This window comes from Oncorhynchus mykiss, chromosome 24, assembly GCF_013265735.2.
Source record: "Oncorhynchus mykiss isolate Arlee chromosome 24, USDA_OmykA_1.1, whole genome shotgun sequence".
Taxonomy (NCBI): Eukaryota; Metazoa; Chordata; class Actinopteri; order Salmoniformes; family Salmonidae; genus Oncorhynchus; species Oncorhynchus mykiss.
The window spans coordinates 22,996,651-23,015,415 of NC_048588.1; the positions used below are offsets into that span (position 1 = coordinate 22,996,651).

General features: G+C 42.7%; 1 protein-coding gene across 4 annotated transcripts in view; it reads right to left on the reverse strand.

Annotated features, from left to right (window-relative positions):
- Window positions 1–2,406: 2,406 nt before the first annotated feature.
- Window positions 2,407–18,765, reverse strand: part of LOC110504033 (protein c-ets-1-B) — a 49,685-nt gene continuing 33,326 nt past the window's right edge. For 3 of the 4 annotated variants that reach the window (XM_021582829.2, XM_021582828.2, XM_021582830.2), the window contains 5 exons: window positions 18,442–18,519; window positions 18,034–18,279; window positions 14,791–15,051; window positions 5,945–6,063; window positions 2,407–5,653 (listed from right to left, as the gene is read on the reverse strand). In XM_021582829.2, coding sequence (XP_021438504.1) covers window positions 5,438–5,653; window positions 5,945–6,063; window positions 14,791–15,051; window positions 18,034–18,279; window positions 18,442–18,519 — 920 coding nt within the window. In that variant the 3' untranslated portion in view covers window positions 2,407–5,437. The remainder of the gene's footprint in view (window positions 5,654–5,944; window positions 6,064–14,790; window positions 15,052–18,033; window positions 18,280–18,441; window positions 18,520–18,765) is intronic. The other variant, XM_036961173.1, reaches the window with a different exon arrangement.

The window sequence follows — 18,765 nt, forward strand, 5'->3', positions numbered from 1 at the left end:
ACTCAAACAAGAAAACTCTACCATGGAGAACAATAAGACCAGAATAGAACCAACTCTGTTGTGTTACTGCCAATGGGGGGCCAAGGGGAATGTTGGTCATATTTCATGCCTTCTCTGCGTAATGGAAGCAGTGAGCTGTATCTGTCTGCGTCACACTCTCCCTCTCTCCCTACAGAGGAGCTGTGATTAAGTACTGAGAGAGGCAGAGATCAGGGAGGAATCATGGGCCCTACCATCCTAGACAAATTGCTTAACCAACTACGCAATAGGCCTGCACAACATACAGTGCTTACTAAGTAGGACCAGGAGTTTTGCCTGGTAAGGTTCGGCGGTTAGGAGAATCTAATGGCAGTAAACACAGCACACAGCTAGTCAAAGGTCCTATCCCACTCCTCATCTCAGTCTTTTCATCTTAACAGAACATGTCATCCTGAACCGTGTTGAACAACACATTTCACCAACCTCTGTAGTGCAGCTATCTCAGTCTGAACCTTAGTGTGCTCTATCCTCCTCCTCCTTTCTCACTCCTGTTTAAAAGACTAGGCGTAGGAGACAGATGAAGCTCTGCAAGCGAGGCCTTTAGATAAATATTTGGGTTGAAGTCTGACAAATGCGTCTCTCTCCATTTCTGGAGTGGAGTAAGCTGTGAGCGACATGGGGTCTCAGACAGGGAGGCAGACATCTCCGTCTCCTGACATCTTGGTGCCACCACCAGGCGCTACAGTTTACTTTTCTATTCCGCTGTTATGTTCTCTCTCTTTACTCTTTGTAGCAGTGATTTGGTTTTTGGGGTCTCTGAGTTGATTGAGATACAAACAAATAACCATGTGAAGTCCACACCTCATCTGAGTGCTTTGTCTCTCTCTCTCTCTTTGGATGTGAAACCAACAGGTGTGGATGGTATCATGATGTGTTGGGTTTTGTTCCGGGTTCTTTGGCACGAGGGGCCTGGTTATAGTGTCTGGTCTGGATCACAGATCCAGGGGGTGGAATCTGAAATGTTAGAAGAGCCACCTGCATCACCTAAGCCACCCTCTGCACATGCTCCTCCAGTCCATTAGAAAATTAGCCAGTGTGTCTGTGTGTAGGTGCTCATATGTGTGCATGCATGAGTGTCAGCATCTACATCCTGTCTACTGTATTTATAAAAACTTGCAGGTACAAGATGTTTTAGTCATTTTGCATCCAAGTCCCAGTAAAAATGATACCATTGTTAAGGAGTCTGAGACTATAGTTTTAATACTAAAGCTCTAACCTAAGCTTCTCCCCTACAGCTTATTTGAACCATGAGCATACTGCACGCTATTGAACATCTCAGCAAGGATCTTCCTACTTGGTTTTTGATGTACAAAACGTCTTAAATAAGGTACGGATTTCAAGGATTTCAATCTCACACCAAGCCATTATACATTGTCATCCCGGTAAAGGAATATAACATTTTTCATCTTTATGCCAACAACTGATAAAGCTTAGTTTGGTAGAGACAATTCTGTGACTGTGGTATGAAGACACTAGTCTCTATTGGGACTGGTCCTTGGCCTTTTGTCCAGTGTGCTGTTCTAGAGGAGCCAGACAGCTGTGCTGTGTCGGCCAGGGCAGCGGCTGGGGAGCGGGCCACGGCCTGTATGGTTTTTATCTGAAGTGGAATTGCTAGGACCCTAGGGTTACAAACACATGAATGGGCCCAGTGTGCCTGCTTCTGCTTTGACGTCACCTATCGCCGTGGAAGTGACAGGCTCGTTAACCAGGTACCCACCAGCGACATCCCAGCATGCCTTTCAGATGGGACCTGGATCTGCCACCAGGCCCAAACTGAGACCAAGACATACTATTGATCTGCACATTGTAGATGTACTGTATTCAGCTGCATTTACACAGGCAGCCCAACTCTGATCTTTCACTAATTGGTCTTTTGACCAATCAGATCAGCTCTGAATAAGATCTGATGTGAAAATATCTGATTTTATTGGTCAAAAGACCAATTAATAGGAAAAAGATCAGACATGGGCTGCCTGTGTAAACACAGTCTTAAGTGTTATCATGGTTGAGTGATATACCGACTTGCTCAGGCAGGTTTTGGATGTGAGTTATTAATATGCAATGTGTGATGTGTATGGGCCTAGTATATGCCCAGGTAGTTATTAAAATGAGTACACAGAAATATTTTGAGGATAATAATGTGTACAAGAGACACTTCTGTATCTACCTTTATTGTGTTTACAAAGAGCCTACTAACCTTTCTTTTGGCATGTAGTCAAGGCCAGGAAGCCAAGTAAGACTGCAATTTCTGATTTCTTTCATGTTAAGAGCTCAATGTACTATAAGTTACAGTATAGATGTAATGTTTCAAAAGCCTTTTTTTGCTCTGGTAATATTAGAAGAAATAACCACACCATACACACAAAGTATGAAATATTTGTTCACATATATTTTTTTATGACATAATTTTTTTTCAAAGTACATTAAGAAATAGAAGCTTCAGTTTATAAAACTTTCCAGCAGAAATCAATGATGGGCCAGCATCAGCCTTTTTCTTTAACAGAAAGGTCTATTCTCTATATTGAAAGAAAATCGCTACATTTTTTCCTGTGCTACCTTTATTTCCCATGAAAGCACCAGCTGTCTGTCTTTTTCTTTTATAAAATATAAATTATTGAAAAATATTCAAATGTTTGTGAACTAAATACATAAAAAGTATCTCATTAACAAAAATACAGAAACACTATAAAATATACAAAAACAACACCATCCATAACAAAACAGGTTTCCTAATGGATCAGTTTGAGATATGGTAATATGGTAAGGTATCTGTGTATGTATGTATTTAGTCCATTTAGAAATAGCTGTGCAATACTTATGTCCACAACTTAACGTATATGACATTTACTGAAACAAACTCGACTTTGAAGTCCAAACAGACACAGTATATGTTCCATTTAAACAGACAAAGATATTATATTCTGATCTACTCAAAATGGTGACTGGCTTGGAGCTGGAAGGCATCGTCAACAACAAGTTAAGCATATATTTAAATATCTGAACAGTTGTCCTAACATTTAAAAAAAAAAACATTCTTTGAAGTAAAAGCATCTGAACAGTAATAATCTAACAGTGATGTGAATCCTGGACATGTAGCGTGCATAAATGACGGAACCACAGAGACTGGGTGGATTGACTTGTTCAAGAGAATTCAATCTTCTCTACACAATTACATGTTTGTGTGTGTGGGTGTGTGTTTATGCTGACCGACACTTGAAGTACCAACTCTGCGGTTAGTTGCCCAACTAAAAGTAACTAATATGGAAAGAAATCGCTTTCCTATAATCTCAAGGGGGAACTACAGTCAGTCCAGCCAAATCTCTTCGCTGAGTCCTAACGCTGAGTGCTTTCCAACAAATCAAAAGATCAAAGCAGAAACAACACTTTGAACGCGAGGGAATAACGGTCCCTGTCCTCCAAGATGGTGGACATACCCAAAGCGTTATCTATCGCCCAGACCTCACATGGGTTTGGTTATTATTCCTGCTTTGTCTCTTGTTTATTTGTTTCATCTGGGTCTTAATAAATCGTTAGGAAATACAATCTGTACAAATAGACATTTCAAAACCTATTTTCATCAATATGGGTAACATTCAGCCACTGTAAACAATAACATTTGTATTTTAAGATGATATTTCTTGACTTCGGCTTTTCCCATAATGCCTGCGTACAGTCATGTTCCCACTGACGAGCAACCAGCAAAACTACTGTGGATCTTCAGCAAGCCGCACAAGTACATACAGTTTTCAGGGCATATAATTTCATTTATCCATTCCATATACTGAATGGGATGTCCTTTTGTCTTAGAAACAATATAAAAGCATGTACAAAGCATGGTAAGAAAATAGCATACAATGCCACATCTATCCAAGTAGTCCTTTAGCTCAACTGTTTATGGTAGTCCTGTTTCCTATAGATCTCTACCTCCTCCGACAGTGGTGAAAGGGAGCATCTATACAAACACTTCAGTTAACAAAAGCCTCCAAGCTGTGCAACGGCACAAGCATTAATCTCATCCTCATGCCATAATGATGATCATTCTCTTCAACTTCACAACTCGACGGTTCCCTCCCAAAACCACCCAGTCCTCTTCTTCAAACAGTCATCCAAAGTTTATACTCCTTGCTTCGAACCCTTATCTTTTCATCCTACTACCATCATGCACCTCGATATACCTCGATATACCTTACCTATGGCAGCTTCCCTTCATTCAGAGAACACCACATAACACACAAAAATACAGTACACTCTACATTCCTAAGCTTTCCGACAAAAACAATCCCTCATGTACATGGCTCGCAATTCAATCTGTCGACAACAGGTCCCTCCCTCTTTGTTCTCGTCTAAAACAATGCTAAAATGGGGGCATGGAAAACCACTTAATATACAGATTGAGCACGTTTGACTCTTTTGTGTCCAAATACTTTCAAAACTCACCACAGAAAGGGTGTCTAAGGACTTGTATTACTGGTGGCAGGACAGTAATGTATGCAATCTGCAAAGTCCTGGTGGCAGACAGTATATTTCTATAGCGAAGCGGCAAATGTGCAAAGGAGAAAGCATCAGTTTTAAAGCAACGGTTACTTTCAGTTGTCTATCAACCGTTCTTGGTATGAGTAAGTTATTCTCTATCCAACCTATGAAAATGAGTAAAAAGGCCAGTGTCTAGTGTCGTCTGTATAATCAAATCAGCATGTTTCAGTTATTGGGCTTTCGCAGAGAGGAGACAGGACTAACTTAGCCTTAAATGGTGCAATGTTTGGTTTCAGAATAGCTTCATCAGCATAAAAAAACTAAACAGGGGAACCCTGGTCGGACTGAGACTTAACAGTACAATCTCAACGATAATACTGGCACAAACATTATGCTTCTGAAACAACAGTAAAAAATAAAAATACTTTTTTGGTCCAAGCTGAGAACTCTACCCAATGCCTATTGTGTGCAGTGGCATAGAAACAGTGACCTACTTCCACTACTTTCCATTTTTAATTTGGCAACAAATTCCATAGAAGGAATTCTCCATCCATGCAATGTCCTTCCCTAAAATGAATCCTTCACTGTCTCTTGGCCCTCTTCCTCAATGACAGTTCTTTGTCCTACTTAGGCTAAATGGCCACTCTATTCTAATTGATGGCTTTCCATGTGCCTTGAGTTACTAAGTAATACCTGTATCTATCTCAAATGCAACAAATTTGCACATTTGGCATAGTGATTTCTTTCTGAACATCGTTTGACAACAGCTCAAAATGATACAGACCACAGTTTAGGTGTTAAGAATGAACATGTTTGGTCCCAAAATGGACGCCCCCTTTTACCGGAAGGTAAATATCAATCTCTGAGCCCCAGTCCCCGCGGCTCCTTTACTCTCCTCTTCTCCTCTTCTCTCATCCCTCTGTTTTCACTCGTCCGCATCAGGCTTGACGTCCAGCATGGCGTGGAGCTCCTCGGGGGTGTATCCAAGCAGGCTTTTTAAGTCACAGACAAAGCGGTAGACATAGCGCTTCCCTGATGTCTTGTGGATGATGTTCTTGTCGTAGTAGTAGCGCAGGCCTCGGCTCAGCTTTTCATAGTTCATCTTGGGCTTGTTTTTCCTCTTCCCCCACCTCCGAGCCACCTGAGTCACAGAGGGAAAAGGCACCCTGTTACACTGTGTATCAAACTTGAGACAGAGCTCTCTACTAACCTCACAATACAATGTTATCGTGTACATGTCTTCTCTTGACATGGATCGATATTTAATGTAGCTAAATGTACCTGATACCATTAAGGTTCCTTTAAGTCTATGTGAGGCAAATGACAGTGTTGTTGGCATCACATTAAAAAGAGATCAACCTCCTCTGTCTAACTGTTTAGGGCCCCCATGCCATGTAAGGTCAGTGGTGGGGGGGGGGTCATGACCTCTCACCTCGTCAGGGTCGGACAGCTTGAACTCCCAGCCGTCTCCCGTCCAGCTGATGAAGGACTGACAGGATTTGTCCGTCAGAAGCTCCAGCAGAAACTGCCACAGCTGGATGGGGCCACTGCCTGCAGAGCAGAACCAGGAGAAGGGAGAGAGACGAGCACAAGGTTAGAACACAGAGAGAGGAGTCTTGTTTTGAGTATAATACAGATCAGTATGACAGAACATGCCATCATCAGCCACATGCAAACACAGCATGACTGACTGTTCTCCTCATGCTTCTCATTAACTACTCGTCTTAGGGTCATTCATTTCCTACTATAAAAAGACAAATATTCAATTCTAAATCAGACGTGCACAAGGCACGATAGTGGAGAGAAATCAGTGTTTTCACAGACAAGGGTCCCATTCATCATGAATCCCTTTGAGTACACTTTACCCTCTGCAGTATCTGGAGCTGGAGTTCACAGCATATTTTTGTCTGACTGTATGAATTCCATGGCAATGAAATCACCGTGGTTTAAAAATAAGAGGGGGTCTTCATATGAGGCCGTGTGTGTGTGTGTGTGTGTGTGTGTGTGTGTGTGTAGACATTTAATCTAATTGGTAAATAAATGTTGCTTGCCTTCTGTAATGTTCAGGTATGCACTGATAATGCAATATACTATAAAAGCAGTTTAATGCATTTACCTACAATTTGAATACAAATATATACGTATATATTTGTACACTTAACAAACGGCCTAAATGTGACAACCAGAACTGCTGGGGTTATTACATGTGTGTTGAAAAGAAAGAGAAAAACAAAGCTTCGGTACTCTTTGATCTTGTGGTTTTCTGTACAGACAGAAAACCCCACTCAGTTCAAATCACACCTGCCTATGCAATGGCTGCTTAGCAAAGCTGTAGCAGAGCGGAGCTGTTACCTCCCAGAACTGGCTCATAAACGCACCCTTATACAACACAAACCAACGCTTTCAGAGAAATGGGACCGTAGGTTGAACACTTGAAAGCAAAATAAGTAATTTTCAATCCAGGCCTTCTTCCCTCTTCACTCAGTTATGAACGTGAATGCAAAGACGCAACACCCAAACTTCAGCAAATAATCCTCCAGATCAAGTCACATTCCAAAAATCCCACTACTGTAACAGTGGGCCCACATAAGGATGATACAACAGTGCCCGTTTCCAATCCCCTCGAGTGCTCAGACGAAAATGTTGGCGACCCCCCCAAAAAATATGTTATAAGCCTCCAAGCAGAATGGGCCTCATTGAAAAAACATCTACGGTGGAGAAAGGGTGGGGGGGGGGGGGGGGCTGGCATTCATAGTACTGTTTAGGATCTGCCCTTAGGCTTTACAGATGAGGCTGTAGCCTGTGCAGGGTGGACAGAGAGAGACAGAGAGAGAGAGAGAGAGAGAGAGAGAGAGAGAGAGAGAGAGAGAGAGAGAGACAGAGACAGAGACAGAGACAGAGACAGAGACAGAGACAGAGACAGAGAGTCTTTATTGTTTTGAAACTTCTGTATGTGTAATGTTTACTGTTAATTTTTATTGTTTATTTCATTTTTGTATATTATCTACCTTACTTGCTTTGGCAATGTTAACACGTTTCCCATGCCAATAAAGCCCTTTGAATTGAATTGAGAGAGAGAGAGAGAGAGAGAGAGATAGGAGGAGTAGGCTGTAATTGTCCAAGGCACTGTGGCTGACTATCCCAAGAGCTGACAGAAGTGTGATTGGTGATGAGAAACACAGTCAACCCCTGAGTTGACGACTGACTGAGCCTCACTTATCTCACACCTTCTTTATCACACCAACTCATCACTGTGTGAGACAGAGAACCGTGTGTGTGCCTGTCAGTGCCCAGCTACTGGGACAGGAAGCCAAAACACGTTTTCATCAACAGCTATTTGAGATACTACTGTACATACGTCTTACTCTTTTTTGGGGGCAGATTCTCTCTATTATCACATAGTAAGAAAATGCATGTGTTGCTTGGGGGCCTAATGGGGGTGATCTTTCTCTTGGCTGCAGGACTGGATACAGGGTGCTAACCGTTAATAAAAATGGTTGTTGCCAGCTAGACATAAGCATATTGAAGTCTTGTGTTTATTTTCTTCTCTTTAGTTCTGCATGACTAAAAGCTCTGAGAAAGTATTCTGACTCCAATGAAAATATATGAACATGCATTAGCCTCTGAACATGAGTCTACGGTAGCTTTGTATCTAATGCTACATCATTGTACACATAGGGAAGTGAATTACTTTGTGAATTAAATGTATGAATGATGACATGCAGCAAATAACCTACAGATGTAGGATCTTAATTTGAGTCAGTTTACTACAGCAGGAAAATAATCCTGCAGCAACAGGAAATGTGAATTATTATGTGGATTATAATTAATGGACATTTTTGTAGGGGATGATACATTTTTCATTAGGGAAAACCAAGTCTGAAATTTCTAAGTGGAAATTGCAAACTTCAGAAGCCTTTTAAAACCATTGCAGGAAAGTTCTCCTTCAACAGGGTGGATCAAATTAAGATTCTACATCTTTACCACAAACTGGCATTATATTATTAATGTCAAAGGCTTCAATGAGGGCATGCCAATTGTTTATATCTATCTTTCACTTTATCTTATCATCAAAAGATGAATGCATAAATTAGGTAATTGACATAATTGATTAGTACAGACAACCTTGCAGATCAAAAATGACCTTGAGATGCCAATTGTGGGCAATGCCTTATGCAATCTGAAGTAAGTGACGTGTGTGTTCTGGCATTTCCCTTCTTCCCTACTAACGAACTTGTGACTGCAATTTAACACAGAGGGGAGAAAGTCCCCAAAGGACTAGTCTTTCTAGTGCATTAAAGTTATTGAGAGACTGTTTCCCCTTAAATTGCTTCTCAGTCTCCATAGATGTACAGTGCATTAGGAAAGTATTCAGACCCCTAGACTTCTTCCACATTTTGTTACGTTACAGCCTTATTCTAAAATGGATGAAATCGTTGTTTTTCCTCATCAATCTACACACAATACCACCAAGCAAAAACAGGTTTTTAGATTTTTTTGCAAATGTATTACAAAAAAAAAACTGAAATGTGACATTTACATAAGAATTCAGACCCTTTACTCAGTACTTTGTTGAAGCACCTTTGGCAGCGATTACAGACTCGATTCTTCTTGGGTGTTACGCTACAAACTTGGCACACCTGTATTTGGGGAGTTTCTCCCATTCTTCTCTGCAGATCCTCTCAAGCGCTGTCAGGTTGGACGGGGAGTGTTGCAGCACAGCTATTTTCAGGTCTTTCCAGAGAAGTTTGATTGGGTTCAAGTCCGGGCTCTGTCTGGGCCACTCAAGGACATTCAGAGACTTGTCCTGAAGCCACTCCTGTGTTGTCTTGGCTGTGTGCTTAGCGTCATTGTCCTGTTGAAAGGGGAACCTTTGCCCCAGTCTGAAGTCCAGAGCGCTCTGGAGCAGGATTTCATCAAGGATCTCTCTGTACTTTGCTCTTTTCCTCAGTCCTGACTAGTCTCCCAGTCCCTGCCGCTGAAAAACATCCCCACAGCATGATGCTGGCACCACCATGCTTCACCATTGGGATGGTGCCAGGTTTCCTCCAGACGTGACCCTTGGCATTCAGGCCAAAGAGTTCAATCTTGGTTTCATCAGATCAGAGAATCTTGTTTCTCATGGTCTGAGAGTCCTTTATGTGCCTTTTGGCAAACACCAAGCAGGCTGTCATGTGCCTTTTACTGAGTTGTGGCTTCTGTCTGGCCATTCTATTATAAAGGCCTGATTGGTGCAGTGCTGCAGAGATGGTTGTCCTTCTGGAAGGTTCTCCCATCTCCACAGAGGAACACTGGAGCTCTGTTAGAGTGATCATCGGCTTCTTGGTTACCTCCCTAAGCAAGGCCATTCTCCCCTAATTGCTCAGGTTGGCCGGGGCGGACAGCTCTAGGAAGTCTTGGTGGTTCCAAATGTCTTCCATTTAAGAATGATGGAGGTCACTGTGTTCTTGGGGACCTTCAATGCTGCAGAAATGTTTTGGTACCCTTCCCCAGATCTGTGCCTCGACACAATCCTGTCTCGGCTCTCTACGGACAATTTCCTTCGACCTCATGGTTTGGTTTTTGCTTTGACATGCACTGTCAATTGTGGGACCTTACATAGACAGGTGTGTGTGCCTTTCCAAATAATGTCCAATCGAATTGAATTTACCACAGGTGGACTCCAATCAAGTTGCAAAAATACAATTTGTAATAAATGCGCAAACATTTCTAAAAACCTATTTTCGCTTTGTCATTATGGGACATTTGTGTGTAGATTCATGAGGGGGGAAAAAACATTTTATCCATTTTAGAATAAGGCTCTAATGTAACAAAATGTGGAAAAGGTCAAGGGGTCTGAATAATTTCTGAATGCACTGTATATATGTGGTATATGTGCTCTACTTTGAAACATGGAGAATTCCCCTCCCTTACGGAAAGACCACATGGATTTCACGTGTTCACACGTGAAGTATTCCAAAAACACGTTTTCAAATTATTTCACGAGAAATCATGTGATTTTCCACATGTGAAATCATGTGGTTTTTCTGTATAGGTTCCAAAATGTCAAATGGTGAATAGGGATTTATGTAGCAATGAACTGAAAACCTCATAAAAGGAATACTAAAATAGAAATGTGCCAGACCTTGGATATTTTTTTTTCACTTCTAAAATGTGTTTCTTTCTGTTTAAATAGAAGAAAGAGTCGTTTTTTCATCAGGTAGGCAGAAAGGAGCTATAACAGATGAACAGATAAATCTACTCAAGTGTTAAGTGCACAGGGCAGGTATCGTTTTGTGTTTGCACCCGGGTTGCCAAGACGACCTGGAAAATAGGTTGAGATGCGGCCACAGATAAACCGGTGCAGATGAAAAAGTCAGAAGTGCAAGACAACGCGAGATGGAGAGAAGAAAGAGAAGAGTCTGGGAGCAAGTGTTTCCTGTAAGTGCATGACTCTGGGCCTGCAGTGCCACAGAGGCTGATATAGAAGAGTGTATATAAAACGCTCTCAGCCAGAAGCTGTGCTGCCAGTTACGGAGACCCAGTTACATTGAGGTACACCTACAATATGTACAACTGCTGCAACTGCCTGGCAAACATGTAACATAGGGCCCAGTTGGGTGGCATAAAAACGCCTGTAAGAAGTAAGAACGTTTGGCCATGCCTATTGTAGTTGATCGCACATTTTTCAAACTGTAACCTGCATTTAGTCATCTTATCTATCAATATAGAGAGAGGGCTCTAACTCCTCTAGCTTCACAATGAGATAGGGTGCAGGCCAGGCAGCAGGCTGCTACCCAGCCTGACAGCTTAGGGGAGTCTGCCACTTGCACAGTCAGTGTAGTCAACTCAGCAATCCCCACTGAGACCATCTCTGTGCCTCGATCTAGGTTTGGCAAAACTAAACATGGCGGCGTTTGCCTTAGCAATCTCACTGAAATAAAGAACTCCTCCATGCCTGTCATTATTGAATGAGATGTGATATCTCACATCTTAAAATAGGGCTACTTAATGTTAGATCCCTCACTTCCAAAGCAGTCATAGTCAATTAACTAATCACTGATCATAACCTTGATGTGATTGGCCTGACTGAAACATGGCTCAAGCCTGATGAATTAACTTTGTTAAATGAGGCCCCTCCTCCTGGTTACACTAGTGACCATATCCACAGCGCATTGCGCAAAGACGGAGGTGTTGCTAACATTTACAACAGCAAATTTCAACAAAAAATAAATCAAATAGTGTTTTCATTTTTTTGAGCGTCTAGTTATGAAATCTATGCAGCCTACTCAATCACTTTTTATAGCTACCTTTTACAGACCTCCTGGGCCGTACACAGCTTTTCTCTCCGAGTTCCCTGAATTCCTATCGGACCTTGTAGTCATGGCAGATAATATTACATTTTTTGGTGATTTCAACATTCACATGAAAAAGTTCACAGACCCACTCCAAAATTCTTTCAGAGCCATCATCGACTCAGTGGGTTTTGTCCAACATCTCTCCGGACCTACGCATTGCAACAGTCATAACCTGGATCTAGTTTTGTCCCGTGGAATAAATATTGTGGATCTAAATGTTTTTTCTTATAATCCGTGACTATCGTACCACCATTTTATTAAGTTTGCAATGGCAACCAATAATCTGCTCAAACCCCAACCAAGGATTGTCAAAATCTGCGCTATAAATTCTCGTACAACCCAAAAATTCATAGATGTCCTTACAGACTCCCTCCACCTACCCAAGGACGTTGGTGTACAAAAATCAGTTAACCACCTAACTGAGGATCTAAATTTGACCTTGCACTACACCCTAGATGCAGTCTCACCCCTAAAAACATTTGTCAAAAGAAATTAGCTCCCTGGTATATATAAAATACCCAAGCCCTTACACAAGCTTCCAGAAAATTAGAATGGAAATGGTGCTCCACCAAACTGTAAGTCTTGCGTCTAGCATGAAGAGACAGTACCGTGCAATATCGAAGTGCCCTCACTGCTGCTCGACCAGCCTATTTTTCCAACCTAATTGAGGAGAGTAAGAACAATCCAAAATGTACTTTTTATACTGTTGCAAAGCTAATTAAAAAGCAGCATTCCCAAAGAGAGGATTGCTTCTCCTTTACTTCAGCAGTGATGAATTCATGAACTTCTTCGACAAAAATATATTTATCATTAGAAAGAAAATTCGGGACTCTTTGAATCTGTGTATTTCTCCAAAGCTCAGTTGTCCTGAATCTGCACAGAACTGCCAGGACATAGGATCACTGGAGAAACTCAAGTTTTTTAATGCCGAATCTGTTGACACATTCACACAAATAGTCATGGCCTCTAAACCTTCCAGCTGCATACTGGACCCTATTCCAACTAGACTACTGAAAGAGATACTTCCTGTGCTTGGCCCTCCTATGTTGAACATAATAAACGTCTCCCTGTCCTCCGGATGTGTACCAAACTCACTAACCAAGGCAGTAATGAAGCCTCTCTTGAAAAAGCCAAGCCTTGACCCGGGAAATGTAAAAAATGATTGGACTAAATTGAATCGCCCATTCCCCTCCCCCCAAAAAATTAAAAGCTGTCTTCATGTATACAAAACGCTACACTCTAGCTGTAGACCCCATCAAAACACGGAGACTACACTCGTGAAGGTGGTAAATTACCTTTAAATGGCATCAGACCGAGGCTCTGCATCTGTCCTCGTGCTCCTAGACCTGCTTTTGACACCATCGATCAACATATTCTTTTGGAGAGATTGGAAACCCTAATTGGTCTACACGGAAAAGATTCCTTGGTTTAGATCTTATCTGTCAGAAAGATATCAATTAATCTCTGTGGATGATTTGTCCTCTGACAAATCAATTGCAAGTTTTGGTGTTCCTCAAGGTTCCGTTTTAGGACCACTTGTTTTCACTATATATTCTGCCTCTTGGTGATGTCATTCAGAAACACAATGTTAACTTTGACGACGACACACAGCTGTACATTTCGATGAAAAATGGTGAAGCCGAAAAATGGCCTACCCTGGAAACCTGTGTGTCAGCAAATGTTTTACTTTTAAACTTGGACAAAACAGAGATGCTAGATCGAGATCCCAAGAAACAAAGATATCTGCTGTTTGATCTGACAATTAATATTGATGATTGTACAGTCGTCTCAAATAAAGCTGTGAAGGACCTCGGCGTTACTCTGGACCATGCTCTCTCTTTTGAGGAACATAATAAAGAATATTTCAAAGGGAGGTTTTTCCCCATCTTCGTAACATTGCAAAAATCAAACGCAGACACGGTCTCAACCTTTAAGTCTTTACTGAAGAGTCATCTCTTCAGTAGGTCCTATGATTGAGTGTAGTCTGGCCCAGGGGTGCGAAGGTGAACGGCAAGGCACTGGAATGACGAACCACCCTTGCTGTCTCTGCCTGGCCGGCTCCCCTCTCTCCACTGGGATTCTCTGCCTCTAACCCTATTATGGGGGCTGAGCCACTAGCTTACTAGTGCTACGCCATGCCGTCCCTAAGATATGTGCGTCACATCGTGCCAGGCTTTTTTTGCTCTACTCGACTTGAGTGGGTTGTGTCACTGACGTGATCTTCTGGTCTTGCTCCCCCACGGGCTTGTGCGGTGCAGGAGATCTTCGTGGGCTATACTCGGCCTTGTCTCAGGGTAGTATGTTGGTTGTCTGTTGCTTTGGCAAAGTGGGTGGAGGTATATCCTGCCTGGTTGGCCCTATCTGAGGGTATCGTCGGCCAGGGCCACAGTGTCCCCCAAACCCCCCCATCTCAGCCCCCAGTATCTATGCTGCAATAGTCTGTTCAGTGGACGTGCTACCTTGTCGCGGACATGTTGTTTTCGACTCTCCCTCTATCTCGCGCTCTACTGCACCTGCTGTCTTGACCTCTGAATGCTATGGCTATGAAAAGCCAACTGACATTTACTCGTGATGTGCTGACCTTTTGCACCCTCTACAACCCCTGTGATTATTATTTGATCCTGCTGGTCGTCTATAAACATTTGATCATCTTGAAGAACAATCTGGCCTCAATGGCCATGTACTCTTATAATCTCAACCCGGCACAGCTAGAAGAGGACTGGCTACCCCTCAGAGCCAGGTTCCTCTCTAGGTTTCTTTCTAGATTTCTGCCTTTCTAGAGAGTTTTTCCTAGCCACTGTGCTTCTATTCTACATTTGCATTGCTTGTTGTTTGGGGTTTTAAGCTGGGTTTCTGGCATAAGCACTTTGTGACATCTGCTGACGTACATTTGATTGATGGATTTATTGATGACATCATTTATTTATTAATTTCGTCTGACCTGTGTATCCTGCGAGTGCTGCGGCGGGGATAACAGGTTTGTCCTTGCTGAGGTCTGAGCGCTCCCTGACGTAGTCCTTGAAGGTTCCCTTGGGCTTGTGTCCGTGTAGGGCGTTGGGGTAGTCCTCGGAGTCAAAGTTGTCGTAGGATGGGACGCGCTGCAGACTGTTGAAAGAAGACTGGCTGCTCCAGGACTGGGTCAGACGGTCACAGCTTTCAAAGCTCTCAATGCTCTCAAACGAGTCCTGGCCTCCCAGCTTACCTGAGAGGGGGAGAGGGGGAGAGCAGAAGCTGTTAGTTGTATTTTTTATTTATTTTATTTATTTTACCTTTATTTAACCAGGTAGGCAAGTTGAGAACAAGTTCTCATTTACAATTGCGACCTGGCCAAGATAAAGCAAAGCAGTTCGACAGATACAACAACACAGAGTTACACATGGAGTAAAACAAACATACAGTCAATAATAAAGTATAAACAAGTCTATATACAATGTGAGCAAATGAGGTGAGAAGGGAGGTAAAGGCAAAAAAAGGCCTTGGTGGCAAGGTAAATACAATATAGCAAGTAAAACACTGGAATGGTAGTTTTGCAATGGAAGAATGTGCAAAGTAGAAATAAAAATAATGGGGTGCAAAGGAGCAAAATAAATAAATAAATTAAATACAGTTGGGAAAGAGGTAGTTGATAGGGCTAAATTATAGGTGGGCTATGTACAGGTGCAGTAATCTGTGAGCTGCTCTGACAGTTGGTGCTTAAAGCTAGTGAGGGAGATAAGTGTTTCCAGTTTCAGAGATTTTTGTAGTTCGTTCCAGTCATTGGCAGCAGAGAACTGGAAAGAGAGACGGCCAAAGAAAGAATTGGTTTTGGGGGTGACTAGAGAGATATACCTGCTGGAGCGTGTGCTACAGGTGGGAGATGCTATGGTGACCAGCGAGCTGAGATAAGGGGGGACTTTACCTAGCAGGGTCTTGTAGATGACATGGAGCCAGTGGGTTTGGCGACGAGTATGAAGCGAGGGCCAGCCAACGAGAGCGTACAGGTCGCAATGGTGGGTAGTATATGGGGCTTTGGTGACAAAACGGATTGCACTGTGATAGACTGCATCCAGTTTGTTGAGTAGGGTATTGGAGGCTATTTTGTAAATTACATCGAGTCGAGGATTGGTAGGATGGTCAGTTTTACAAGGGTATGTTTGGCAGCATGAGTGAAGGATGCTTTGTTGCGAAATAGGAAGCCAATTCTAGATTTAACTTTGGATTGGAGATGTTTGATATGGGTCTGGAAGGAGAGTTTACAGTCTAACCAGACACCTAAGTATTTGTAGTTGTCCACGTATTCTAAGTCAGAGCCTTCCAGAGTAGTGATGTTGGACAGGCGGGTAGGTGCAGGTAGTGATCGGTTGAAGAGCATGCATTTAGTTTTACTTGTATTTAAGAGCAATTGGAGGCCACGGAAGGAGAGTTGTATGGCATTGAAGCTTGCCTGGAGGGTTGTTAACACAGTGTCCAAAGAAGGGCCGGAAGTATACAGAATGGTGTCGTCTGCGTAGAGGTGGATCAGAGACTCACCAGCAGCAAGAGCGACCTCATTGATGTATACAGAGAAGAGAGTCGGTCCAAGAATTGAACCCTGTGGCACCCCCATAGAGACTGCCAGAGGTCCGGACAACAGACCCTCAGATTTGACACACTGAACTCTATCAGAGAAGTAGTTGGTGAACCAGGCGAGGCAATCATTTGAGAAACCAAGGCTGTTGAGTCTGCCGATGAGGATGTGGTGATTGACAGAGTCGAAAGCCTTGGCCAGATCAATGAATACGGCTGCACAGTAATGTTTCTTATCGATGGCGGTTAAGATATCGTTTAGGACCTTGAGCGTGGCTGAGGTGCACCCATGACCAGCTCTGAAACCATTGTCTCATAGTGTGAGAGGGAATGATAATATAATTGTCTGAAAGTAAATAGTTTTGAGCAGGGACATTACGATTTGACAGAGGACAATATTTATAGCAGGAATACACATTAGACATTGGCAGTAAATTACACTCTCACTGAGCTTCTTTGTTCTGTATAACGCAATGTATGGTCTTGGCCCCTTCATTTCACACCTCAGTTTAGCATACGCAACTGGCATTTGATTTTGTCTAATTGGAAGAAGATCAATACAAATTGAATTGCTATTTCTGGCCTCGGCAAAGATAAGAGGAGCATTTCAACTGAGAGCTATTAAAGAATGAAAGATAATCCAGTGCCTCGATTGATGCTGAAATCTTCAATTGCACAAATTGAAGCCACGTGTGGTTTTCGGTGGTGCCACAAATACTTTCCCACATTGAGAAAGCAAAATGCGCTGCCAAAAACCCTGGGATTTATTATGTACGAGGCCTGGACATACCTTGCAGGCGAATGCCCAGTCAGTCCACTGAATTGGTCCTGTGTACAGTAAAATCCCTGATACCCCCTATTCATTTGTTCAGCTGGGGGATTTGAGAAGAAAATCCCAGCTTTATTGGTATCAATGTAAACCACCCTGTTAATTCTTCTCCAAACGATCAGTGGGAAAGCAACCAGATGTGCATGTGATAAAGTAAACAGAGCGGTTCATGAGAAAGAAAACCCACGCTCTCTGACACTCTGTCACTCTCTGTCCTTGCTTGCTGAGAACAACCTCAAGGTTGAGATGTGAGAAACAGAGATGAGAAAGTTGAGAGAGAAAAAAAATGTGGTTGTTTTTTAAGGTTACCTCCCTTGAGCTGTTTTACATGAAAGCTATAGGGACAGACAGCTCTAATGAACCGTGTGGCTTTATTCACTTCTCACTCTTGACACAAACAATTTATTTATTTTCTCCTCGAGGTGAGTTTGCTTGATCCACAAGCCAGCTATAGGGCCTCCTTTCTACTATCCTGGTACATGCAGTGAAGTGGCAGGGCAAGACTGGAGAACATCAGCAAAATCACACACACACAGTGATGTTCACGAACCCAACACAATTAGCTAGACCTCAACTCACACAAATCATATCTATCATAGAATCATACTGTATGGATTGAATCAGAGTCTCAGTCATATGCAGAACTGAGACATGGACTAAAGGCCTACTCAAGTATTGGTCCCAAGTTACCCAAGTTAACTTGTTCCTCTTTGAGATAGGGCACTTACAATAGAGCAGCTGTCACAGCCACACTACACTAAACCTTGATTTCCAACCATTTCCTTCACTATCTTGTGTGTAACCCCTCACCTCTGCTGATGCGGCCCACACACATGTTGTCGGGGGAGACCACCTCCTGTTTGACGGAGAAGTAGTCCCCCTGAAGTGGGTTGAGGGGCATATCCCGGAGGATGACGTTGGGGTATTCACTTTCGTACTTGAGTGACAGCAGGTCCTCTGAGCTGATTGGGTGAAGGGTCTGGTAGGACTCTGTGATGAAGCCCGGCTCGGAGTATTCAGAGGGAGGAACGCACTGGGCATGTTCAACGCCATAGCCTGGAGAAATACAGGAGTAGGAGGCAGATGAGGAGAGAGAGAGGGAGGGGGAGAGAGAAAGGGAGGAGGAGAGAAAGATAGAGAGGGATTAACAGACCATTGGATGCATTAGAGCCAGTTTATTTACAGTACATAGGATGTAGTCCCCTCAGTGATACTTACTGACAAAGTAGTCTGAGGTATAGTGGGACTCCTGGAAGGTAGAGGTCAGGCCGTTGACAGGGAAATGCTTTGTGTCTTCTTCATGAAAAATAGATATCAACTGTCACTGACCCCGTCATTGATTTCATGTATCGTATAATAGCCATAAACACACTGCATCCAGTATGGTTGGGCCTAGCTGATTAAATATCAGGAGGACCAGGAGGAAAGGGAGGTCTTCCTCTTCGTCTCAGATTTCCATGTAAACGCTAACAGCGCTAACACTTGAAATTGTTTTGCACAAAGATAGACAACGCTGTGCTTCAATACACACTACAGCTAATG